Source organism: Engystomops pustulosus, chromosome 5 (genome assembly GCF_040894005.1).
Source record: "Engystomops pustulosus chromosome 5, aEngPut4.maternal, whole genome shotgun sequence".
NCBI classification, from domain to species: Eukaryota; Metazoa; Chordata; class Amphibia; order Anura; family Leptodactylidae; genus Engystomops; species Engystomops pustulosus.
In genome coordinates, this window is record NC_092415.1 from 173,524,563 (window position 1) to 173,550,218 (window position 25,656).

The window sequence follows — 25,656 nt, forward strand, 5'->3', positions numbered from 1 at the left end:
AAAACATCCAATAATTGACCCTGACACTATAGGGGACGGCATGCAGAGGCAGCGGCAGCAGTGGCAGGCTAGAGAGTCTCATGGCGACATACCCTAAATGGACTCAGGTTTCACCAAAGGAGGTGAAATGATTTCCTATGTGAACAAAAGGTTGAAGGTATATTTAGTCGATAACACAGCATGGTGGCGACATAGTGACCAAGTTCCATAACGTATCTGGTGAAACACCCGAAAAATGAGCCTGACACAGCTCTTTTGATAAGGGGACAACATGTGGAGGCAGCCATGGAGACGACTTCCATGATTAAGAGCGACAGTATGGGGCATTCATATTGCGCTGCTATGATTGCAACTTCAGGTCTCCAGCATGGCGGCGACAGATGGGCCGAGTTCCACTATGTATCTGGTGAAACACCTGAAAATTCTGCCTGACACAGCTCGTTTGATAAGGGGATGATGTGCTGCATATCCTCTCGTGCTCCAGCGTCTGGGGTATAGAGAGTTGAAATGAGACATTGGTGGACGCTGTGGAGGATCGTGGAGGCAAAATGGACAGAAAACAGCAGGGGCAGCATGCATGGATGCCTCTGAGGCTGCCTAATCTTGGGATGGAGCTGGCGGTCCACTGCCAGGCGAGATTTCGCCTGTCCAAGCCCCTGTCTCTCGGCTCCTCCCCACCCAAAATGGGCCTAGGGGCCAGAAGCGTTTACTTTGAAAAAATTATAATTTTTAAAGCAGGCCGGGTCGTTTGAATATTTCACCTAGGAATAATGGAATAGCATAGTGGTTCTATTTTAAATTGTTTTACGGAAATGGTTCCATGATTAAGAGTGACAGTATGGGGCATCCATATTGCGCTGCTATGATTGCAACTTCAGGTCTCCAGCATGGCGGCGACAGATGGGCCGCGTTCCACTATGTATCTGGTGAAACACCTGAAAATTCTGCCTGACACAGCTCGTTTGATAAAAGTTTGCCAGTATATTTTGTGGATTACACAGCAGGGTGGCGACAAAGTTAACAAGTTTGATGTGGAAGCCATGAAAACAACCCAAAATTCTGCCCGACACAGCTCGTTTGATAAGTGGACGATGTATGGAGGCAGTGAACTAGTAGTAGATTAAAGGTGCTGCAGTTAAAACTATGTTAGTCGGATCTTGAGATGGAACTGGCGCTCCGCTGCCAGACGAGCTTTCGCCAATCCAAGCCCCTGTCTCTAGGCTACTCCCCAAACAGCACTTCTAAGAACCTTTTGTATAAGATCAAGTGTAGTAGCGTTCTTATAAGTTTGGGATATGGCGGGTGAGGGGAATGTAAACAGATGCGCAAGAAGCACTGAAATAATATCCGTAAATGGTAAAAGTTTGGCAGTATATTTTGTGGATTACACAGCAGTGTAATCAACAGATGCGCAAGAAGCGCTGAAATAATATCGGTTAATCATTAAAGTTTGGCAGTATATTTTGTGGATAACACAGCAGGGTGGCGACAAAGTTAACAACTTTGATGTGGAATCCATGAAAACAACCCAAATTTCTGCCTGACACACCTCGTTTGATAAGGGGACGATGTATGGAGGCAGCTATATGGACGACTTTTGGAGGTAGCAATGGAGACAACGTGTGGAGGCTTCTATGGAGACAATTTAATTTGGATAGTGCCTGTATGTGGCAGTCCAAAAAAGTTTTCAAACCAGAGGAGCAGGTAGGTGGCCCTCCAGAAAAATGAAATAGATTGAGTGCCTGTATGTGGCAGTCCAAAAAAGTTTTCAAACCAGAGGAGCAGGTAGGTGGCCCTCCAGAAAAATGAAATAGATTGAGTGCCTGTATGTGGCAGTCCAAAAAAGTTTTCAAACCAGAGGAGCAGGTAGGTGGCCCTCCAGAAAAATTGAATAGATTGAGTGCCTGTATGTGGCAGTCCCAAAAATTGTTTAAAACAGAGGACCGGGTAGGTGGCCCTCCAGAAAAATTAAATGCATAAAGTACTATAGCTAGAGCCAGTGGGCCCTGTCAAAAAATAGCCAGTTTCCTCTGCTTTAGTGTACAAAGAGGAGGAGAAGGAGGAAAATGAGGAGGAGGAGTGCATAAATTATTCAGGTTGAGCTTCCTTCACCTGGTGGAGATTGGAAATTATGAGAAATCCAGGCTTTATTCATCTTAATAAGCGTCAGCCTGTCAGCGCAGGCGTGTACGCTTATCGGTGATGATGCCACCAGCTGCACTGAAAACCCGCTCGGACAACACGCTAGCGGCAGGGCAGGCAAGAACCTCTAAGGTGTACAGCGCCAGTTCGTGCCACATGTCCAGCTTTGAAACCCAGTAGTTGTAGGGAGCTGTGTGATCATTTAGGACGATGGTATGGTCAGCTACGTACTCCCTCACCATCTTTCTGTAAAGATCAGCCCTACTGTGCCGAGACTGGGGACAGGTGACAGTGTCTTGCTGGGGTGACATAAAGCTGGCAAAAGCCTTGTAAAGCGTACCCTTGCCAGTGCTGGACAAGCTGCCTGCTCGCCTACTCTCCCTCGCTACTTGTCCCGCAGAAGTACGCCCTCTGCCGCTAGCGCTGTCAGAAGGGAAATACTGTTTCAGCTTGTGCACCAGGGCCTGCTGGTATTCATGCATTCTCACACTCCTTTCCTCTCCAGGGATGAGAGTGGAAAGATTTTGCTTGTACCGTGGGTCCAGGAGAGTGAATACCCAGTAATCGGTGCTGGAATAAATTCTTTGAACGCGAGGGTCACGGGATAGGCAGCCTAGCATGAAATCTGCCATATGCGCCAGAGTCCCAACGCGTAAGAATTCACTCCCCTCACTGGCCTGACTGCCCATTTCCTCCTCCTCCAACTCCTCCAACTCCTCTTCTTCTGCCCATACACGCTGAACAGTGAAGGACTGAACAATGGACCCCTCTTGTGTCTCGCCAACATTCTCCTCCTCTTCCTCCTCCACCTCCTCCGATATGCGCTGAGAAACAGACCTGAGGGTGCTTTGGGAATCTTCTTCCCCCGTCTCTTGTGACGAGCACAAAGCTTCCGACTTCATGCTGATCAGAGAGTTTTTCAACAGGCCAAGCAGCGGGATGGTGAGGCTGATGATGGCGGCATCACCACTGACCATCTGTGTTGACTCCTCAAAGTTACTCAGCACCTGACAGATATCAGACATCCACGTCCACTCCTCATTGTAGACTTGAGGAAGCTGACTGACCTGACTACCAGTTCTGGTGGAAGTTGACATCTGGCAGTCTACAATCGCTCTGCGCTGCTGGTAAACTCTGGATAACATGGTTAATGTTGAATTCCACCTCGTGGGCACGTCGCACAACAGTCGGTGAGCGGGCAGTTGGAGGCGGCGCTGCGCTGCCCTGAGAGTGGCAGCATCTGTGCCGTGATGCCACAGATCAGTCTGTGCCGTGATGCCCTGTAATAGTTCTTGGGCGGTGTGCCTTTTATCGCCTAGGCTCAGCAGTTTGAGCACCGCCTGCTGTCGCTTAGCGACGGCACTGCTGCTGTGCCTAGAGCTAGCGACTGATGGCGCCATGCCCACGGATGGTAGTTCGGAGGTGGAGGAGGGGTGGGAGGAGGAGGAGGCATAATAGGCCTGAAAGACCTGGACCGAGGTAGGCCCCGCAATCCTCGGCGTCGGCAGTATATGACCAGCCGCAGGTTCAGACTCGGTCCCAGCCTCCACCAAGTTAACCCAATGTGCCGTCAGCGATATATAGTGGCCCTGCCCGTCAGAAACGGCGTTGGTCAGGGCACGGATGATGTTGTCTGACACGTGCTGGTGCAGGGCTGGGACGGCACATCGGGAAAAGTAGTGGCGGCTGGGGACCGAATACCGAGGGGCGGCCGCCGCCATGAGGTTGCCTATAGGGCAGCATCTCCAGGCTAAGCAATCTGGAGATGTGGACATTAAGGGCTTGGGCGTGCGGGTGGGTTGCACTATATTTCCTTTTCCGCTCCAGCGTCTGGGGTATGGAGAGCTGAACGCTGGTGGATGCTGTGGAGGATCGTGGAGGCGACGATGGGGTTTTTGTGCCAGGGTCCTGGGCAGGGGGCTGACTATCAGCTGACACAGGGGAAGGAGCAGTGGTGTGCACGGCCGGAGGTGAACGGGCTTGGTGCCACTGAGTGGGGTGTTTAGCATTCATATGCCTGCGCATACTGGTGGTAGTTAAGCTAGTAGTGGTGGAACCCCTGCTGATCCTGGTTTGGCAAAGATTGCACACCACAGTCCGTCGGTCATCCGGTGTTTCCTTAAAGAACCTCCAGACTTCTGAAAATCTATCCCTCGCCGCGGGAGCCCTCGCCACGGGAGCTTCACTACGTGACACATTTGGCGCTGATGCACCAGCTCTGGCCCTGCCTCTCCGTCTGGCCCCACCACTGCCTCTTCCAACCTGTTCTGGTCGAGGACTCTCCTCCGTCTCAGAAGCACTGTGTTCACTTGGCCTCTCAACCCAGCTTGGGTCTGTCACCTCATCATCCTCCGATCCCTCAGTCTGCTCCCCCCTCGGACTTCCTGCCCTGACAACAACTTCACCACTGTCTGACAACTGTGTCTCCTCATCGTCCGACACCTCTTTACACACTTCTTCCACTACGTCAAGAAGGTCATCATCACCCACAGACTGCGACTGGTGGAAAACCTGGGCATCGGAAAATTGATCAGCAGCAACCGGACAAGTGGTTTGTGACTGTGGGAAGGGTCCAGAAAACAGTTCCTCAGAGTATGCCGGTTCAAATGCCAAATTTTCCTGGGAGGGGGCAGACTGGGGGGGAGGAGGCTGAGGTGCAGGAGCCGGAGGAGTGCCGATTTCGGTGACATGGGTGGACTGCGTGGAAGACTGACTGGTGGACAAATTGCTCGAAGCATTGTCGGCAATCCACGACATCACCTGTTCGCACTGTTCTGGCCTCAACAGTGCTCTACCACGAGTCCCAGTAACTTCAGACATGAACCTAGGGAGTGTAGCTCTGCGGCGTTCCCCTGCTCCCTCATCAGCAGGTGGTGTCTCACCCCGCCCAGGACCACGGCCTCCGACCCCTGCAGTAGTTGGATGCCCACGTCCCCGCCCTCGTCCTCTACCCCTAGCCCTCGGGTTAAACATTTTGAAAATGAAAGTTATAACTTTTATTTTTTTTTTACTTTTTTTTGTGTTTTTTTTTTTTTTTTGTGTTTTTTAGTTTTTAAAACCAAACGATGCTATCCTATTGCTATGGCTATTTTCTAGCCAACTATGAAAGCACACTGCTATGCCAGATGAGATGACGCTGAGTTATGAAAAAATAAACGTAAAATAAAAAGTAAATGGCAGACTGTGCCTAATTTCAATCCAACCCCTAATAAATTGTCCCACTTCGGTCTTTGCGATGGATATGTGCGTCACTATGCGCTAAACACAACGGTCGCAAGTCTCCCTACAAATTCCTCACAATATGGTAGTAGATGCACTACAGCAAGGCCAGCCACTAGCAGATCAACCAGAAATAAAATATATAACGCTATTGTAGGCGTAAGTAAGCCGTTTGGATTCTCCTATGGCTATTTTCTAGCCAAGTATGAAAGCACATTGCTATGCCAGATGAGATGACGCTGAGTTATGAAAAAATAAACGTAAAATAAAAAGAAACTGGCAGACTGTGCCTAATTGAAATCAAACCCCTAATAAATTGTCCCACTTTGGTGTTTGAGGTGGATATGTGTGTCACTAAGAGCTAAACACAACGGTAGCAAGTCCCCCTGCAAATTCCTCACAATATGGTACTAGCTGCAAATAAAAAAAAAAAATGTATAACGCTATTCTAGCCCTAAGAAGGGCTGTTGGGTTCTTGTAGAATCACTCCTGCCTAACAGTAAGCTAATAGAATACCCTAACGCTTTCCCTGACCAGCAGCAGCTCTCTCCCTAGCGGCATCCAGACACAGAATGATCCGAGCAGCGCAGGCAGGGGCTAGTCTATTCCAGGGTCACATGATCTGGCCAGCCAACCACTGCTATCGACGTGTAAGGGTACCACGTCATGCTGGGTGGAGTGCAGAGTCTCCTGGCTTGTGATTGGCTCTGTTTCTGGCCGCCAAAAAGCAAAACGGCGGGAGATGCCATTTTCTCGAGCGGGCAAAGTATTCGTCCGAGCAACGAGCAGTTTCGAGTACGCTAATGCTCAAGCTCGGACGAGTATGTTCGCTCATCTCTAAATGAAGGGTTGGATACAGGTAGGGGGTTGTGTTTAGTAAGACAACAGTCTTGAACTAATATAGACAATGGCCAAGTATTCGGTCCAATAGTAATGCCCCTTATATGTGACCGCACCTAGTTTTAAAGGTCCCTGGAGACAGACAGAAAAAACATTTACCCTCCGACTGGAGAGAAAAAGAGGGGGGACAAACTAGAGATGTGCATACAAAGATGATTCTTTATTAATAACACATATACAAAATTCACAAAATGACAATTGAATGCAATAAAATTGTATTAAAAACATGAGTGATGTGGCACAGAACAGAAGGAGCGGCCAAACTCCGAGACAGATGGTGGAATAGTAAATAGAAACCCGTTACGGTTTAAACGGGTAGACTGGGTATTTATGGACTGTATATTGCTTGTGAGCAAGTAATAACGCTATCTTGTAAGCTGTGTGGCCAAAAGGTTGGCTAAAGTGCATAAAGGCAGGATCTTACCCAGTCAAATGTAGAACCACTGTCAGGGAGAGGCCGTGTCCCCGACGTACGTTTCGGCTCGGAACGAGCCTTCGTCTGGGGGTCTCGCTCATCTCTAACTCTGACCCATGATGACATTAAACCTTCATGCTTCCTTCATGTCCATCCTGACTCGCACTACAGCAACAAGTAAGGATGGAGGACTTCACCAGCAGAGGGGAGTTCATTTATTATTTGGAAATACAGTTCAGGAGAGGCAAATATAGGTTTAAATTAATCATTTGGATGAGAAGTGGCCTTGTGACTTGGCTACAGAGGACCCTGTAACCTGGCTACAGTGGGAGCTCTGTAACTATTGGCTGCTGGGGGTCACTATGGCTAGTGGCTACTGTGGAAGCCCTGTAACTATATTGACTATTGTTTGGGCACCGTTATTTTATTGGCTACTGTGGGAGCATTGTTATTATATTGGCTACTGTAAGGGCTCTGTGACTATATTGGCTAGTGTTGGGGCCCCTATGACTATATTGGCTACTGTGGGAGCATTGCTACTATAGTGGCTACTGTAGGGTCTCTGTGACTATATTGGCTAGTGTTGGGGCCCCTATGACTATATTGGCTACTGTGGGAGCATTGCTACTATAGTGGCTACTGTAGGGGCTCTGTGACTATATTGGCTAGTGTTGGTGCCCCTTTGACTATATTGGCTACTGTGGGAGCACAGTTACTAAAGTGGCTACTTTGGGGGCACTATCTATTTTGGATACTATGGGGCTATTAATATAGTGGCTACTTTGGGTGCACTGATAGGCTACTATGGGGCCCTATATCTATATTGACTACCATGGGGTCACTGTGAGCATTTTGGATACTGTGGGGGCACTGTTACTATATTGGATGCTATGGAAGCGCTGTGACTATACTTCGGGGACACCACTACTGTATTGGCTACTGTGAGAGCACTGTTACTATATTGGCTAATGTGGGAGCACAATAGTGATATCCAGGGGAGCAAGAGAACAGTATTAAGCTTGTGATAAGAAAGTGGAGGAGATGAGGAGCCTAAAGTTTTTCTGCTAAATCAGCAGAGATAAGCTGTGGCTGGAAGAAGCTCTTATGGCAGACAGGTAGAAGTAGAAAATTAAATTGAGATACCCTGATGTTATCTGCCTGTCACCAGATTTATAGTTAGTGCTAGTATGACCTATGAGCTCACAATTCTACTTCATTTTCCCTGTGATGTAAATCTCTGTTATCTGCTTCTGTGAGGATATCTACACGTTGACCATCTGATACATAACCGGGATGAGGCACTTTGGTGTCCTAGGCAGACATGCAAAATTGTGCCCCCTCCCCCAACGCGGCCGCATTAGGACCGATCCTAACGGTAAAAATGAAATGCCCCCCAAAAATAATAATAAAGGCCAACTGGTATGGAAACATCTACAATAAGGCCTTCCAGACATGAATATAGTGTAAAATAGAAAAAAAATGTCCCTCCATTGAAAATACCTGCGATGCTTATACCAAAAACAATGTAGAATACACATAAATATAGTACAGGAATGAATATACCCACATAGATTACAATGACTGGGTCGCACACATAAATATATACCATCAATGAATAAAAGGTACATAATAATATCCTGCACTTACAAATATAAACCAAAAATTAATTTACCACACACATCAATATATACCAGCATTACATGTACTACACACATCGATATATACTAGCATTACATGTTGTAGGTTTGGTTATGATTCTTTGTCTATGTAGTAAGCTTGGTTCTTGGTTCTATGTGGTACTTTTCATTCCAGTCCTGTATGTATGGTTCTGGTACCATATGTATGTAGTAATATTGGTTCTGGTCCTGTATCTATGTAGCAAGCTTGGTTCTGGTGCTATAACCTGGAAGTAATCTTGGGTCTGTTAACATATCTATATAGTAATCTTGGTTCCTGCACTGTTTTTATGCCCAAGGCTTGGTACTGGTGTAGTATTCATGTAGTAATCTTGGTTCTGGTGCTTTTTCTATGTAGTTATGTAAGTTTTGTATTGTCCCCATGTAATACATTCATGTTAAAGTTTCTTTGCAAAATTCTCAGAACTACCGCTTTATACATAGTATATACGGTGGAACCAATTTCACTGGCGGGCACTAAGCGCCTCAGTCTGACATTGCACATCGGCACACCTAGCTTTAAACTGAAGACCATCAGCGGGACCCTTACTCATTGGGATTTTTGCATCTTTATCATTAGCACTATATGATAAAGTTCTTATGTATGGGTGAAGGGTATACAGCTTACTCTCTCTAGGTAATATATGTCATGTCGATGCCCTCCATCAAGAATAAAGAACATTTACAGGATAAATTGGAATCTGATTTACCGATTGGCAAGATATATCACTTAGTACCGAGCTCCTTCATATCAAGCCCTATCCAGGAAGCAATATACAGTGTAAACTACCGTAGATGCTACCGTTTGCCTATAATGATGCATCTTATGTTCCCAGGGGTTTTACCGTTCAGGTTGAGATGTAATTGAGCAGAGTAGTCACTTTTTTTACATATTGTTTTGCGATATTCCATTTGTACAACCTTTCTGGAAGGTATGGTGAATCTCTTCATCCTCCACAGATTTCTCTCTGCTTTTTAACCCATCCTTGTATCTCCTTTACATCTCTCAATTCCGTTAAAGACATAGAAATGTTTGTCAATATGTCGTATGATAAATGCAGCGAGGGCATTGCATAGCAGCATTATGGAGACAAATGGCAGGTCTGAATTATGCTAATCTTATGTTGATGATCAGTCCTGTGGATAAGTTATTAATATCGTAATGTCAGCTGCTCCATAGGTGGAATATCTCTTATCCTACAAGATGGAAAGTCTGTTTGCCTCTGGAGCCGGATAATCAGACATAGAAAGCAGCAGCCCGGCTCCCTGTATGCTAAGTGATCAAAGAAACATTTAGGAGGTGCAGGACCAAATCTGGGGATCAAGCTGCGGCTCCAGTACAGAACATAATTAGTGTACAATCAGCAATTCTAATGTGTGATTCCAATTCAGAAGTAGCAGGAGCTAATTCTCTTCACCAAGGTTTGAGTTACTCCCTGACATGTACCATATCACCAGTCACAAAGCGTGTTTACTTATAGAGCAGGCTAAAACAACTATCCATATAGACCGTGCAGAAGCTTCAGCCTTGAATTAAAGGGCTTTTCCCATTTCAACAAGTAATTGATATTGTTGGTATAAAGAAAAGTTATACACATTCCCAATATACTTTCTGTATAAATTCCTCACAGTTTTCTAGATCTCTGCTTCCTGTCATGTATAGAAAGATTCTATGTTTACTTCCAGTGGACAGAAATCTGACCATGGTCACACAGGTGCACAGCTCGTTATATCACACAGCTCTGATTACTCTCTGTGATACTAACGAGCCATGCACCTGAGTGACCATGGTCAGATTTCTGTCCACTGGAAGGAACATAGAAGCTTTCTATACATGACAGCAAGCAGAGATCTAGAAAACTGTGAGGAATTGATACAGAAAGTATATTTGAAATGTGTATTATTTTTCATCAAACAAACAATAACATTAATTTGCCGAAGTGGGAATACCTCTTTAAGGTTCCTTTACAATGTTCTGCTGCTACTGATACCACACACAGAGGTAGATTTATACAGATCTCCTGGGACAGTAACAAACAATGTCTGCAGTGCTGTATGGTCAAAATTTTTACTGATTCTCTTAAGGAAAATCTAACGTTTTTTTATGCATTTTGAACCAAACATACCTTTAGAATGCTGTAACCACACTGATAAATATGTTGTTTAATCTCTGAACCGAGTGGTTTTGCTTAAAAAAAAATGAAAAAATTCAAGACCATGGGAAAGTTGGGTGTAGCTTGGATGCCGTACATAGTCACATTACACGGCGCTTCCTGAACTGTCCAGACAGGACTAATCAGCGAGCTGGATGACTCATACACAGCAGCTGGGGGATGGTGTAGCGATTGATTACTTCTGCCTGTCAGGGACAACACAGTGAATACAGTGTTCTCTGATTGAATACAGTGTTTCGGGATTGACCAAGATATTTTTGTGCATCAGTGTCTCTACAGCATTCTCAGTGTGTTTGGTTCATAATGCATAAAAACAAATGGTAGATTTTCTTGAAACCTGTGGCACACAGACAATTTAAAATGCTGAATTGTACTCAAGATTGGTGCAAAATTAACAATTATTTTATGTTTTTGATAACTTTTTAAGACTAGTGGCTACTTTATGTTTTCAAACATGGTCTTTTCTAGGTAAACCCTTGTGTTCTGGTTATTCCAATGTCTTCTCTGTAGGGCTTTAAAAACATCTACCGTATTTTCTGGACTATAAGACACACTTTTTAGCAAGAAAAAATCCTGCTAAAAAGTCCCTGCGTCTTATAGTCCGGAGGTCAGGAGGATCCAGCATTGCCATACCCTCCTGACCTCTGTAAGGGAGATCGGGTGATGCCCAGATACAGAGCTGCACCCGATCTCCCAGAGAAGTGCCTCCGTATTGCTCTCTTTCTACAGGACCTGCGGTGATGTCATGCTTGTAAAAATGTAACCAACCCCTTTAAGTTCACACGTTTCCGTTTCTATGAACAGCTCTAATAATTCTCTACCCAATCACATGCTGCAGAAACAACTCAGGAACATCAAGGAAGCACAAGACACGATGATTCAGTAAACAGATTTTTTTAGTTTATTCTTGAAAGGGAGATAAAAAAATTCCAACATTTGAAATGCAACAGAAAATGCCATTGGCTTCCACGAGTTATATCCGCATATTGCTCTGCAATTATACATTTAAGTTATTGCTTACAAGCTCTAATAAATACACATACAAGATCCTGTACAGAGGCCATAAAGCACCTGGAAACGCTCACCCGGGAGATCCGCAGTCACTCTGCTTCATGCTCTCCGGGATGATTACTGTAAATCAGAAGGTCTCTGAGAACTCAGTTTATCCCTTCTCATTCCCAGGTGCCCTAATGGAATCGGATGGGGGTCATTTTACTACAATATGTACAGTAGGTGGGCAGGGACAATCATGGCACTCTTCCCTTTGATTCCCCAGATTGCTGGGGGAGTTGTATGGTCATTTTATGGAGTAGGCCCAAAACTTTCTCTTATCAAAGTTGGCCGGGCTGTGTCAGCCTCATTTATCATTGCTGCACCACATTTAACAAGAGTTTTAGGACAGTTTTACCACTAGTTCGGTAGAAGGGTTTTTGGATTTGTGTGAAAATGGCGCATGCATCCAAAGTTTCACAAGAAAATTGACCACATTTTATTGGCATAAACTAATCCAGGTAATAGGAGGTGCAAAGTACAACTAGACGGTCTACTATTTATCCTCCAGAATCAGACCCGGTGATAAATCTGGAGCAGTACAAGGCTATCCAGTCTAACTGGACTCTGTATTGCTTTTGATTAATCTGCCCCAATGTCTCCGATCAAGTAGGGAGCAGGACTTATATCACCAGAGTCACTGCCTTCTCGTGATACTACTCCCTGCACCGTTTGGTCTTTAGACATGATTAAAGGGTTTGTCCCAAGTCTGAATGTTCTCTCCTATCCAGAGGAACTCTCATAGACAGTGTATGAGGATGATGTGTTTGGAAATTTCCAAAGCTCCCAGCGCCCTTTTGTCCTAATCAGTGGGCGTCTCTTATATTCCCTATAGTCTGTAAATGGGATAACAATCAAACTTGGGACAATACCTTTAAATCCAACATATCCAACGCTTCTCTCCAACTTCCTCCACATCCATAAAGGATCTCTGTATCATATATCATTCCACATGTAATAATCTGTACAAAGTGCTATGGGCCAGTGTAATGATTAACCTCCCATATCAATCTACACACATTGGATTTGGCAGCTTACGTAAAGTAACAAAGTTTGAGATGAATAATATGGAGCTGTAACAGGTCAGAATAGACACAGAAATAGATGGCGGTGCTGGTGGAAACATGTATCATTTCTAATAGTGACACCCCATTAATCCTGGCAGTGCTCCCCGGTATAAGGAGGTTGTGCTTCTAATCACTAATAGTGAAAATTGAGATTGTGCACCAATATATTCATTATATTATGGTACAATTTCTCTAAAAACTAGGTGGCTCTAAAGACTAGAAGTGCAATATTCAGGCAAGATGTGCAGCTCCTCTGTGACCCTATATCCTCTTGCCCCTGTACTCAGTAGGTCAGTGTTATCACAGGGGCACAGGGGTTAGAAGGCATTTAGTGGGGGCACAGGCACAAGGTCATGAAGGATTATCATTGAAAGTTTCTATGGAATATAGAGCATGCATAGGAAAAGCATCATCCTAAAACAAGCTGATCTACAGACCAGAATGCGTAAACATAAACCTCTGAAACAACAATTTAATACTGTTCATTTGCATCATAGTTTGTAAAGCGTCAAAGCTGTCATATTGATGAGGAGCCACAAGGTGGTGCTGTCAGCTCTATAACTATGCATGTACAGACTGCGCAGGTACTGATGGCTACCTATACCGATAACCTGCAGGGCGAGGCCAGGAGGGAGTGTTCTGGTTATTATCTGCAGGATCACAGACATGAATGCCAACATTTCTCAGAAATGCCAGACTAATTTACAAAGATCTGGTTAACTTGCAAAAACAAAACTTGAGGAGGATAATGAGGAATTATTAGTCTATGTACATGTAACAGCTATATTCTCCACCCATGTAAGGAATTGTTAATGCATTCATCTCACCAGTAGTGTCTGTGTGTCAGCTCGGGAAGTCTATGGATCTAGAAGTAAGATGATCTTGTCATTTTGTCTTCTCTGGTAAATTATTTTACCTGCCCTTAGGCTACAAGCACATCTCAATGTTGTTTTGGTTTTTATGCTATCCATTTTTTTTGCGGTGTACCGCCAACGCATTCATTTCGATATGCCCGTGCAAAGGGACGTGTTTATCACAGATCCGTGTGGAGGCTGTTGAAAACTTAAAACAGGTCCTAGTCCTGTGATTGCCTTCCCATATAAGTCTATGGGAACATGAAAAGTAAAGCCCCCCACGGATGAAACACTGTGTTACCTAGTAAGGGATCTGCAAGTACAGACTGCATGAGGATGACATGATTAGTGTCATCATGTCATCCTTCTTGAGGTTGGGACAGGTTAGTGACATCATTTGCCAGCCTTGTTTTTTTTTTTTGGCGGATCTACAAAGAGGGATGACATACGGATGACATATTTTTACAGACATTCGGCTCGGCAACGCATTACATATTGATGATGATTGACCAGGAATCTGTTGTTTTTGGCCAGATAGCAGCCCACATTCATGTGCAGGGAGCCGGAGTTCATAAGGGGGAGGGATCATAGTGTCTTACCAAATTTTAGGTATGCAGTGGTTGGTCGCGTGGCCTTGTCTGCAGCCTGCACTATGAACACATATTACCCTACCAGTCTCTATATGGGTAGCCTAAAAAATAGATAACACTGACCAATAAGCCTATGAGCAAGTTTGGTCCGATAAACTGGTTCCGTGCACTTCCGGATTTTCCAGACTGAACCTAAAACCTCTGAACTAAGCAGACATGCCGAGATCAGTTCAGTGATTCGAGGTTCGTCTCAAGCACACGGAGCGAGTTCCACGGCAGGATAATGGAACAAGATTAATTGGAATTCATCACGTTTTTGCCATATACAGTTGACGTAGAATGTAGAAACACGCACCGACGTATATCGTCCATAAATTGTCCATTGACTCACAAGTTCAAAGAAGCCTTTTAGGTCACTGTTGCGCTAAATAAGATGGCAGGATGCGCCATTATCTCTATATAGTGACATAAAAGAAGTTCAATGAAGGAGAAAGTGTGCAATTTTTCATAAAAGTCAACGGATATCCAGTTGTTACGTTACCCCTCATTGACTTGGCTGTAAACATGAAGAAACTAAGAACGATTAAAGCAACAAGCGTTGTGAAATGTGATTTTTATACTGGGCCATATTTAAAATGAATGAATCTCCTTTTCGGAGCCATTTTGTGTATATAAGCTGGGGTTTATAGGGTCTCTCTATCAGGTATAGCACAATGACTGCAGCCTATTCTACCACAGAAGGGTTACACTGGTACCAAACATGCCATAGTAACAAAATATATGCACTAAAGGCGAATTATACTTTATGGAAGGATTTCATGAGACGCAACTAAACATTGTTCTGTGTCATCCTCGCGGACCCCCCTCCCCAATGTAGAGTCATCTGTTCTTCTATGTACAAATTATACAACTACATAAAAATAGAGCTTGATAAATACCTGCAGGCAGAATAACTTAGTAGGGGAACGCCGTTCTCTTTACAAGCACATTTCAGCTTGTTTTATTTCATGCTCGGTAAGTCATGAAATAGGCTACTCTCGCCATATCTTTTTGTCTGCCAAGTGGAGCAGCCATGGGCGACGCAGTGACATATCAATCCCATTCCCTGCGCCCCAAGACCATAATGAACGACATATGAATATGGTTGATTGTTTGTTTCTTTCGGGTATAATACCCTTCCTGACCAGAGGAACTGTGTAGGTAAATAAGACAGAACCTCAAACTACCCACGGCTATTGTTACAAGGCAGCGAGAATGCAGGATGCTAAATACAGGGCATATCATAATATACAGAATGTAAAAGGGCAAATCCAGGTCCCGTTCCATCCATCCAAGATGCTATTAGCAACCAGCCATGAAAAACACTTTCCCAAATGTTGTTGTGATGCGTCACTGCCCTCCATTTCACCTCTGCTCCCGCTCGGAGGAATATTAATAAATGTGGCTTGATGAGCTGTTGCCTGCTAATGTGACCCCTCTGCCCGCTGTGCCATCCCCCCTCCTCTGGCATCTTACAATGTATTCTTCTGCACACTTTCACTGGGGTTGCCGGTGATGAGTTCTTATAAGGGACACTTTACATTCTGTGTATATTTTGTAGGACAGGTAGCTAGGGGAATGATGCCTGCTGGCACCAGTTCTTTCTACCCACGAGGAGCAGACACTACACCAGTAGTAATACAGGGGTATAACACAGTCATGTTGTATGTTCATGGTAACGCAGAAACAAATCCATGTCTTCTTGGGGGAGACCAGGGCTGCTCTGTGTATGGGTTTCCGTCTGCTACTGATAAAACTCAGTAAAAATATTTTCCTTGTAAAGCTACATGCTTGGCATCAGCGGTCATTCAGTCCAGACGGGGCGTGTGTCTACACCCGCGGCTCTATCCTGTGCGATAGCTCAAAGAGAGTCTGCTGGTTGTCAATCACGAGCAAGTGATTGGTATAAAACTTTGCCTCCTGGTGCTCTTTCTGGGGAAGGTCGTTGGCTTTATGAGGAGAGAAGGAAGAGAAAAACAGATAAATATTATAATAATAGCAAGAAAAAGAATCTGTTTATAGTGAAAAGGCTACGGGACAAAGATTACACTTCAAGGAAGTCTGTTCACTATATTCTAAAGTACATTCAAAGACTGAAACATTGTACATTCCCTTTAGCAAGTTCAGTCCGAGCTCTTGTCCAAGCCTCTTGTACTGGAGGGATTTCCCTGGACCGAACCGCCAATTACTGGACTGATCTCAGTATGTCAGTTTAGTTCAGTGACACAAAGTTCTAGGAAATCCCATAATCACATTTTGGTGAGTTTTCCCAACCAGCCTTAAAAGACTCATGAGATGGACCCTTTAAAAAGAAACTTGCCACTACGTTTTACCCCTCTAAACTACCAGCCCCTTCAGGTAGGGTATGAAATGTCCTTTCTAAAATTTTCACTACCTATAAATCTCCTTTAAAAGGCATATGCAAATGAAATGAGCAGAGTCATCTTCTACAGCACCCAGACACATGCTTTTGGTGTCATATTAAAGATAAGATTCTCATCATTTAGATGGCATCAGGCTGCATGTGAGCTACAGAACCTTAGATAGAGGCAGCTAAAGACATAGTTGGAATTGTAAGCTGGAGATAAAGATCCACTTCCGGTCAAAGAACCATAAGCTTGATGGGATCTAAAAGATGAGATTCTTATTTTTATAGAACACAAACAGTACATTTCTGGAGCATCAGATGTTAAACTCCTCTTGTAAGGCAAAATATGACCCTAATTTTCAAAATGACTTTTTTTTTTAATAAGTAAACGGCGAGAATTCACTTAAAGAGAGAATTCTAGAACAAACATTTCATAAACTACTAGCCTTCTCAGGTAGGGTAATGGGGAAAAGGCCTTTAAGTCCCTTTAAGTAAGCGTTGCTCTTTTACAACACTTAGAAGGTTTCTTGTCTCCATGAACAATGATGAGTCTGAATCACTGAACGGGAATACGATTTCTTGGAGCAGCTCGGATACCTTCACAGTCTTTGGGGGAAGGTGGTTTTAGGAATTTAGCAATTTACAGCATGACTGGAACCCTGCTAAAATGTATTCAGCTCTTTAATTACTTTTGTTTTAGAAAGCGGATCAACTATAAAAAAATATGTGCAAGAGGATTTCTAAAGGGCGATTACTGGCTTTTTGGGGTTTAGTCAGGAATAAAACATTTCTCTTCTGCTGGAGTCTATATCCAGCCCACAATGTTTCCATCTCGCTGCCTCCCGTCTAGTGTTGTGCACATAATATACATCAGGCCTGGAGGTCATCTGCTTTCTTTGTGAGCATTGCCTTCTGCATGAGTGTTGTTAACACATTTTTCCAGATAGCCACAGTGGGTAAAGAGATTGTGAGACTCCCATGGGAGCCAAAATAGTCAACAAGGTCTTAGACGGAGCTGGCAAATTAGTCTAATGTCTTCATGAAATTCACATTTGTGCTATTATGCCTTCAGGGCTCCTCTTCACACTCGCTGTCCTTTACCACACATCTCTCTGGTCACTAAGTCCCCAAAGCCACAGATGTGTAATGTCCTACTTCTGTATTATGTCTCAATGTATAACATAAAATCACTCAATGCAATCACTGATTGCGGAGATAATTTCCAAAATTGGGGGTAAGTGCCACGCTGTATACCACTGCATTCCTTCTAGAAGACTTCTTACTGTTTAATCATAGATGTAAATAATTTCTCATCTTACACTACCTCTATGTTACCAGTGGCCTGGTGGTAATGCCACTTATCTAGTGATTGATGGGGACCCCTGATAAGCAGACATCTGTGACATATGAAGGAGTGGAGAAAATGAAGGTTTTACTAAATGAAGTATATACAAAGTCAACTAATATCACTTGCTCTATTTATTTTATCAACTTATCATAGGTTAAATATGTTACCATGGAATTGTGAATCTCCACATACTGTAAGTAATAATTTACATTTGAGTAAAGGAATAAATGCAAATTATATTTCTATAGGCTAACCCTGGTGATGCTGGTTGACAATCATATATGTTTCCTGACTTTTCCCAAATCTTAATTTGGGGGAAGAAGGGCAGTGCAAAATGTTTTAAACATGCCTGTTCCTTCAATCCCATGGGATAATAAGCCACTGCCAGATCTTTCTCACTTTTCATCTTCCCTCTAGAATACTTAAAACAACTGAATGAGGTTGACCAGACCACTTTCGGTTTGGCGAGGTCCAAGAATGGAAAAACCACCAAGACTTGTTTATTAAAGGGGTTTTCCCAGGAAGAAATGTTAGCTGATCAGTCGGGGTCTCAGTGCTGAGACCCCCAAGATTTCAAAAACGAGGGTTCCATCGGATCTGTTTATAGTCTGTTGCTCCATCAGATTAATGGAGCAGACAGCCGCGCATGACCGCTTGCTCCAGTAGTCTCTATGGTGCTGACTAAGATCTTGGAGTGCGGCGCTCAGCAATTTCTGTCAGCTCCATAGAGATTAATGGAGCAGAATGGTCATGCACGGCCGTCTGCTCCATTAGTCTGACGGAGCGACGAGGGGTCCAATGGAGAAACGTGGGACCCCATCGGACCAATCGTTTTCGCGATCTGTGGGGGTCTCAGCACCCCCAGATCAGCAAGTTAGGTCCTATCCCGTGGATAGGGCCTAATTTTTCTTCATGGGAAAACCCCTTTAAAGGAAACCTACCATTTAGAATGGCAGGGGTAAGCTGTAAGTACCGAGCTTACCCTGAGCTGGTGCTCGGTACTTACAGCTTACCCCTGCCATTCTAACTGGTAGGTTTCCTTTAAAGAACTCCCTGCACATTTTCATGTCTGGAAATCACAATTCTGATATAATAAAATAATAGCACCAACATTCTCAATGCATCCTGTAATGTTCTGTACTGGTCCTCACTTACCAAACTGGTTATTCCGACAATGTCTCAGTGATCTCACCGTGTCGGCTATCATGTGCTGTAAAAAAAAAAGAAAGAAGAAAGCGCTGTCAGTATGTCAGTACAGAATATACAAAAATCTGTCAGGCCATTACTCCGCAGATTTACACTTAATATAAATCCCTCGCCTGCAGGCTATTCCAAAGTTCTTCAAGTAAATGTGATTTTCTGTTTTTAAGGGATTAGCACAGCGCTGTCACTTAAGAAGAAAATACTTGGCTTACACATTACCATAATTATTACAATCTTCCTAGAAATTAACTTTTTTCTTTCCCTCAAACTCTGAAGAAGAAATGTGTGATTTATTTTTTTCGGATTAGCGGGAACCTCTTTCCATTCCTGAGGTGACGGAGCTGCCCTACAGTGCATCCATCTAAGCAGTCCATGTGAGAATGACTTGTTACTACCCAGCACTTCTCTCCTCTCGCTCCTGCATTTATCTGGGTCACACAGCTGTCCACATGGAACAATGCTTGGAGTAACCTGTGATGTGCTCTAGGAGAATAATATAATTGTAACACTCAGAAATGGCTGTTTCTTGGGAAACTATGGGGATTACACTGGTTAAGTCACCATGTGCTGGAAACAGATAATTCCATGCCAACATACAGCTATGACTGCTGCTCTAAGTGGCATCCCCTTTGCCCCTCCTGTGTTATTGTCCACATTCATGATGGACAGGCAAAACATTGGCGCCACTGAGTAGCAAATGACCTTCATCTAGGGGACAGTCACCTTTACTTCCTATTAGGATGAACAGAAATGTGATCTGCCCATTCCAGATTTATGGCTTTGTAGATACATCTTCACCATGTAGTCTATGGGAGAATTGATAATTAAGACTATTGCTTTCCTCCACCAGATCCCCCCTGCACTGTAGGCATATCTGCTCCACCGGAAACTTAAGCAGCTAAAATTTATCCCAGTTTTTGGTACAAAATAGAAAGTTTGTTGGATCCTGCCTCCTCCTGCTTTGGTACAAACACTATTCAGGAAAATGCAGTGTGTGGTGTCAATATACAAAAATGTTCAACTTTCATCATTCACTTTAGAATATTTGTTACATTTCTCCCCGTGTCTGTGGATTACATTTGGTGAGGACATTTCATGTAGTCTCTCAAATATAGGTGGATTCTAGTTGAGGTCAATGTGAAGGGGAAGTTCTCTAACCAGGTCTTTATCTACCCTACCCTTAGAATGGGTGTATGTCTTTGAAAACCCTATTGTGTAAATAATTCAGAAATGCTACAGTTTTTTGCTTGATAATGTATTGATACGTTTGTTATTTCACACAAAGACTATGACCACAAGCTCTACACAATACGCAAATACATAGTAAAGATGGACACCAACATGAGTACTTCCATGTCATAAGAAAGTGCTCAAACATCAGCAGAGCTCAATTGCCATTACACATGAATGAAAAAGGCCACATCGGTATTCACAATGATCATACCACCATATCATGTTGACAATCTAAAAATATCCAAGATAAGAATAGCTCTTTCTATACACCAGGTCAAAAGGGAAAGTTCAAAAAATGTTGCCAAACTCTGCACTAAGCAAAAATAAGCGCTTCATTAATTTACTATAATTATCTATCTGCAGCTGTTTAGCATCTAGCAGAGGTTTTACCTTGCCCCCTAGGCTAATCTTACTTTGCCATGTTTTTTGGTTCCCATGGGAAATCATATAGATGACAGGAGGCTTGCTGAGAGTGGCTGTAGGACATCTAGTGATATCACAAGCATATTACTGATCACAGGATTCACACTGGCCAATTACAAACGTGCTGACCAAAAAAAAATTGTAAAACACCACAATAAAAATGTTTTGATCGAAAAAAAAAAACAAACGTGCTGACTTGGTCTGGCTGAGTTGACGTTACAAGCTGGAATTGCCCACCCACATCAGGAATAGCCAAATCTGAATCTAATATTAAATATTCCAGGAAGAAGCCAGCAGCAAGATACATGTATCGTTGGAATAGTTATCAGAGGCTCTCCCCAGCTAAAACTATTTTTTGTGAGTAACTTTACAATTACGCTTTAAAGGAAATCAACCAGTAAAAATAACAAGAAAAACCTAAAAAAAAACCTCATTCCCGCTCCTCTGCACTTTGGACCCGGCACTGTCTGTTAATAAACGTGACATGCTGGGATTACTTAGAAAAAAAAGTTATAATTAGCAGCACAAAGCGTGGGAACAAGATGTCCGTTGCTCCGGGCTGCCTATTATGCACAACCCCGCACCTCCCTCCAAACGAGGTGATGTCACATGAGAGGCAAAAATCTGAAAATAAGGGACAGAAATCAAAGTTGGAGCCCTACTTGTAAATCTAAGGCTACTTGTTATTTAAGAGATGAAGGGGCAGGAGTGAATCATAATTTATTAGACACAATACAACGTGGCCACTGCCAAGAAACATTTCTCCACAAGTCATTTAGAGGTTGAACCTCTTTGTTTTGCCCACATCTGGACTTGAGGTCATATGTATACACTACTCAAATGTCAATTTTCTTCCTGCTTTGGAACAAAGCCGCTACTACTGCAGAAACCAAACAATGTAGAAAAACAGAAAACAATGAAAGCTGGAGGTTTGGTGCCGTGTGGAACATGTTGACAGCGTATTTCATCTCCTCAGATGAGCGGGAGACATGACTTGCACGTGGAGTGTTTACGGCTTTTGAAAATCCAAACAATAGAGAGCACCACAAGCAGGAAATGATTTCCTGATTATCAATCTTCCAGCCGCTTCGATTGAGCCCAGAAGGAGAACAACACAAGGTGGATTTTTGCATGAAAAACACAGGGGGGGGTCAGACAAACTAATGAGCCAAATCACAGCAACGTGCTGCTTCAACAACACTGCGACATTTCAACAAATAGATCTACAATCAACGCTAAAAATACACTAATGTGCTCTACCCATAAACACCACAATAAGAGAAAGCTTTCTATTTTCTGAAATTAAACTTGAGGCGGTCGCTGCGAGATAATGGAGGAGATGAAAGACAGAACAGGCTGTGACAGAACATTAAGAATGGCTGACGCTAGATCTATAAAATCTTCTATGACGGATCGTTTAGTCTCCAGACACTTAATAAAGATCATAAAAAATTACGTATTTGAAAAGTAGCCATCTTCCATTTAACAAAAGCCTGAAGAACCATACAATTAACATATGGAAAATGAGGTTTTGTCATTAAAAAAGACATGTAAAGACTGTGTGGAATTTATTCTATTTACTATTTATTATTCTATTTAAGAACCCCCTTCCTTATACTTTTCTGGAAGGAGGGGGAAGTCCGCTAGTCCATGATAGTATCAACTCAAGGGGGACCGAGCTGTCTATGCATTACTTGGATGGCCAATCATTTGATGCAACACCACATTCCCTAGTAGGTGCAAACACATAAAAGCCAGTAGATGTATACACGCAGAAACATCACAAAGACACCCTGCCCTTCAAACACACAGGAATAGGTTGTGCAATTCTGGTATTAAATGGATGACTTGGCAATCTATCCGGTAAACCATACAAGAATTCTACTGCAGACTGATCTACCTCTTCAGAAAAGTGAATTATGTTACATTTAATTAAAACAACATACGTTTTCTGGAAAAAAATGCTCCAATGCATAAAAAATAAAAGTATCTGCAAGAAATGTGCAAATGTTTGTTTACTGTCAACGGTTTTGCAGACTTGTCAACATAATACAAACCCTCATCCAGTCTTACATCGGTCTCGACTTACTGGATGTAGTGTATTTTAGCAAAATAAAGGGTTCACATGTAAGGGAAAATAGTTACAGGATCAGACTACAGAAGAGTTAGTTTGTTAACAAGGTGACAAATATATATCAATATGAGTTGTATACAAAGATTTCATTTATTTGTTTTTTTTTTAATAAAGCCCACTTCAAAAGTTATTCTTTTTTTTAAAGGTTTGGGGTAATGAAGGTGCACATACTCTACAAGGCTCGTCTCCTGTAACTCCCTAAACTTAACCCCAAATTTCTGCATTTATGACAATGTTTCAGTACCTGTACTATTTCCATAAAAGAGAACTTACCAGCTTTTCAAAGTTGACAAGGTTGTCCAGGAAGGTTTTGTTTCCTTCATGAATAAATGTAACATCTAAAAGAAATTAAAGATACTTTATGTTTTATTTGACCAATTTACAGTCATGGCATCAAGACAATTAATCTTATCCTCAGAATAGGTAAAAAATTGGAGGAGATCGACACTCCACGTCACACTTTATCATGTATTTATTTGAACCTCTGCTCAATTTGGGTCCAATGGATGGTCCTACACAGTGGAAAACTATGTCTAGGAAGAGGGCATGCTGTTAATCAATGAGGAGAAATCCGTCCACTGGACCCCAAGCTTAGACCGAGTAGAGGTTTAAAATAATAATAATTCCTTTATTTATATAGGGCACACAGAACTCGCCAAATGGGGCTCACAATCTAATCAACCTATCAGTATGTTTTGGAGTTTTGGAAGAAACCGGAGGACCCGGAGGAAACCCACGCAAACATATAAACTCTTTGCAGATGTTGACCTATATTCACCTATCCCTCGTAAACTTGGTGCCTACTTGTGGCGCATTACACGCCGGCTTCACTGCGCAGGTGCCATAGGTACAGCCAGGATTCTCCTGCAGACCTGACAGGCACCCTTTAATCAACTCCTCCTCCTCTGCAAACTACAGTCTTATTTTATGGTTGCAGGTTGCTTTTAGCAGATATATTTTTTTCCTGTAAAGCTATTTATACCCAGTTCTGGCTTCTAAATTGTTTTCTTTCCCCCAGTGGGAGTATATGCATGTTAATTGTCGAGGAAATGCTTACTATGTAGATTCCCTTGTAATGTTTATGGCACCGATATTCAGCATCATAGATCCAGTAGGAAATCTGGCTGCCAGTGTAGTGTGTATATAACTACAGCTGAATATTAAACACGCATACAATCTATATTAATAGCTACTAAACTATTTAGCATGCTTCACTCAAGACAGTCAGATGAGTCCGTGGGAAATAAGATATTTAACATTCAGAAATAGAGGAACATTCACAAGAGCAAAATTTTGCTTTAAATTTTAATTACAAGGGATCCTTACGAGCTCCAGTAAAGCTTCAAAGCTGCTGAAACCAGAATGCAATTTGCATTTAAACCAGCGTGGGTACAGCTGTCTTTATAGCTGGAGAGATGGTAAAATAATTGAACCACAAATGATCTACAAGGCTGACACAGTTCTGTAAAATATTAGACGTGAACATAAACTATGTGTGAGCACGGAATGAGAATAATACTAAGTCATCATCTGAGGAAGTCAAAGCATTTATCGATCAGGGGATGATGTCTGATTTAATATGGCGCTTGTATTCCCGCGGGAGCGTGGTCACTTAAGTACTGCAGGATCACATGGTATATGAGCTCAGATGAACTCCTCGTCAGGTCTGTTATGATGTAGATACATATAACACACAAGTGTGTTCTCTGTAGTAAAAGCTATTTACTTACCTTTTAAAAGTAAGGGCATGAATGGGATTTTGGGGGGCTTCATTTTCTTGAAAGCATCTCTGTAAGCTTTGTGATTTAGAGAGGGATCCTGAAAAATTGTATTAAACCAGGTATTACTAAGTTGAATGCACCATTCATATGGTTATACATGAAGGTTTCCTGAAAAACCCCAAGGAGGTCAGAGTAAGGCTGCACTCACACGATGTGTGCCCGCCGTACGGTAGTATATACATCGGCCGTATATATGCCCCCCATACGTTCGTGTGAATTTAGCCTAAGGGTGACCACCATACCACTGGAACCAGAAGTATAAAGCGGATAAGTACACTTTCCGTTACAGGGACGCCAAATTTCCCCACATTTTATGTGTTTTAGACAGTTCGAACATCTTGCTCAACGTGAGCATGTCATCAATTTATCACTCAGCACCAGCTACTTTGATAAAAATGGCAAACCTTTAGTTTGTCCGGACTGGACATTAAAAAAAGAGCTGTAAATCTTCCCAGATGTTTCAGTATTCAAATTCTATAAACTCTATAAATTCCATTGTATGTTTGAAAATCATGCACCGTAATTGTACCATTACCATGCTTGCCAATAGACCTAATTTTTGGGACTGTCCTGAATATTCAGAAATCTTCCTGGTAAATTCAGCCTGCGTATCCAATGAGTTAAGGTATTCCAAGAGAAGTGCAGATTTTACTATCGAAAATGTATATGAGAATATGTAATAATGGGAGAGTTGTTTAATATTACATCCTAACAGGGAATACTCCCTTCTGAAATCACTAGGGAGGGCACTGCCAGGAAGATCTGATTTGCCCTAGTACAACCCTCCTCTGCAATATTACTACCGTGTCAGATTGTGCCCTTAATGTTAGGGGTAGAGAGGTCAGGGTGCAGTACAGTGTGTCATTGCTAGTTCCTGATCTTGGAAATGAAAAAGGGTTAACAATACTCTGCACTGACAGATCTCCATTCGGACCCCTCTTGTCTCTGTATTGTCCCCTATGATTAGTCATGTTTTAATAGCATAAACTTTCTGCTTCCACTACGATAAATTAATATTAGATATCTGCTCTACTACAAGA

The 25,656-nt window shown here is 42.9% G+C and overlaps 1 protein-coding gene across 2 annotated transcripts in view; it reads right to left on the reverse strand.

Annotated features, from left to right (window-relative positions):
* Positions 1–11,404: 11,404 nt before the first annotated feature.
* Positions 11,405–25,656, reverse strand: part of RAPGEF5 (Rap guanine nucleotide exchange factor 5) — a 186,805-nt gene continuing 172,553 nt past the window's right edge. For both annotated transcript variants that reach the window (XM_072153836.1, XM_072153837.1), the window contains 4 exons: positions 24,566–24,653; positions 23,109–23,173; positions 18,998–19,052; positions 11,405–16,075 (listed from right to left, as the gene is read on the reverse strand). In XM_072153836.1, coding sequence (XP_072009937.1) covers positions 15,957–16,075; positions 18,998–19,052; positions 23,109–23,173; positions 24,566–24,653 — 327 coding nt within the window. In that variant the 3' untranslated portion in view covers positions 11,405–15,956. The remainder of the gene's footprint in view (positions 16,076–18,997; positions 19,053–23,108; positions 23,174–24,565; positions 24,654–25,656) is intronic.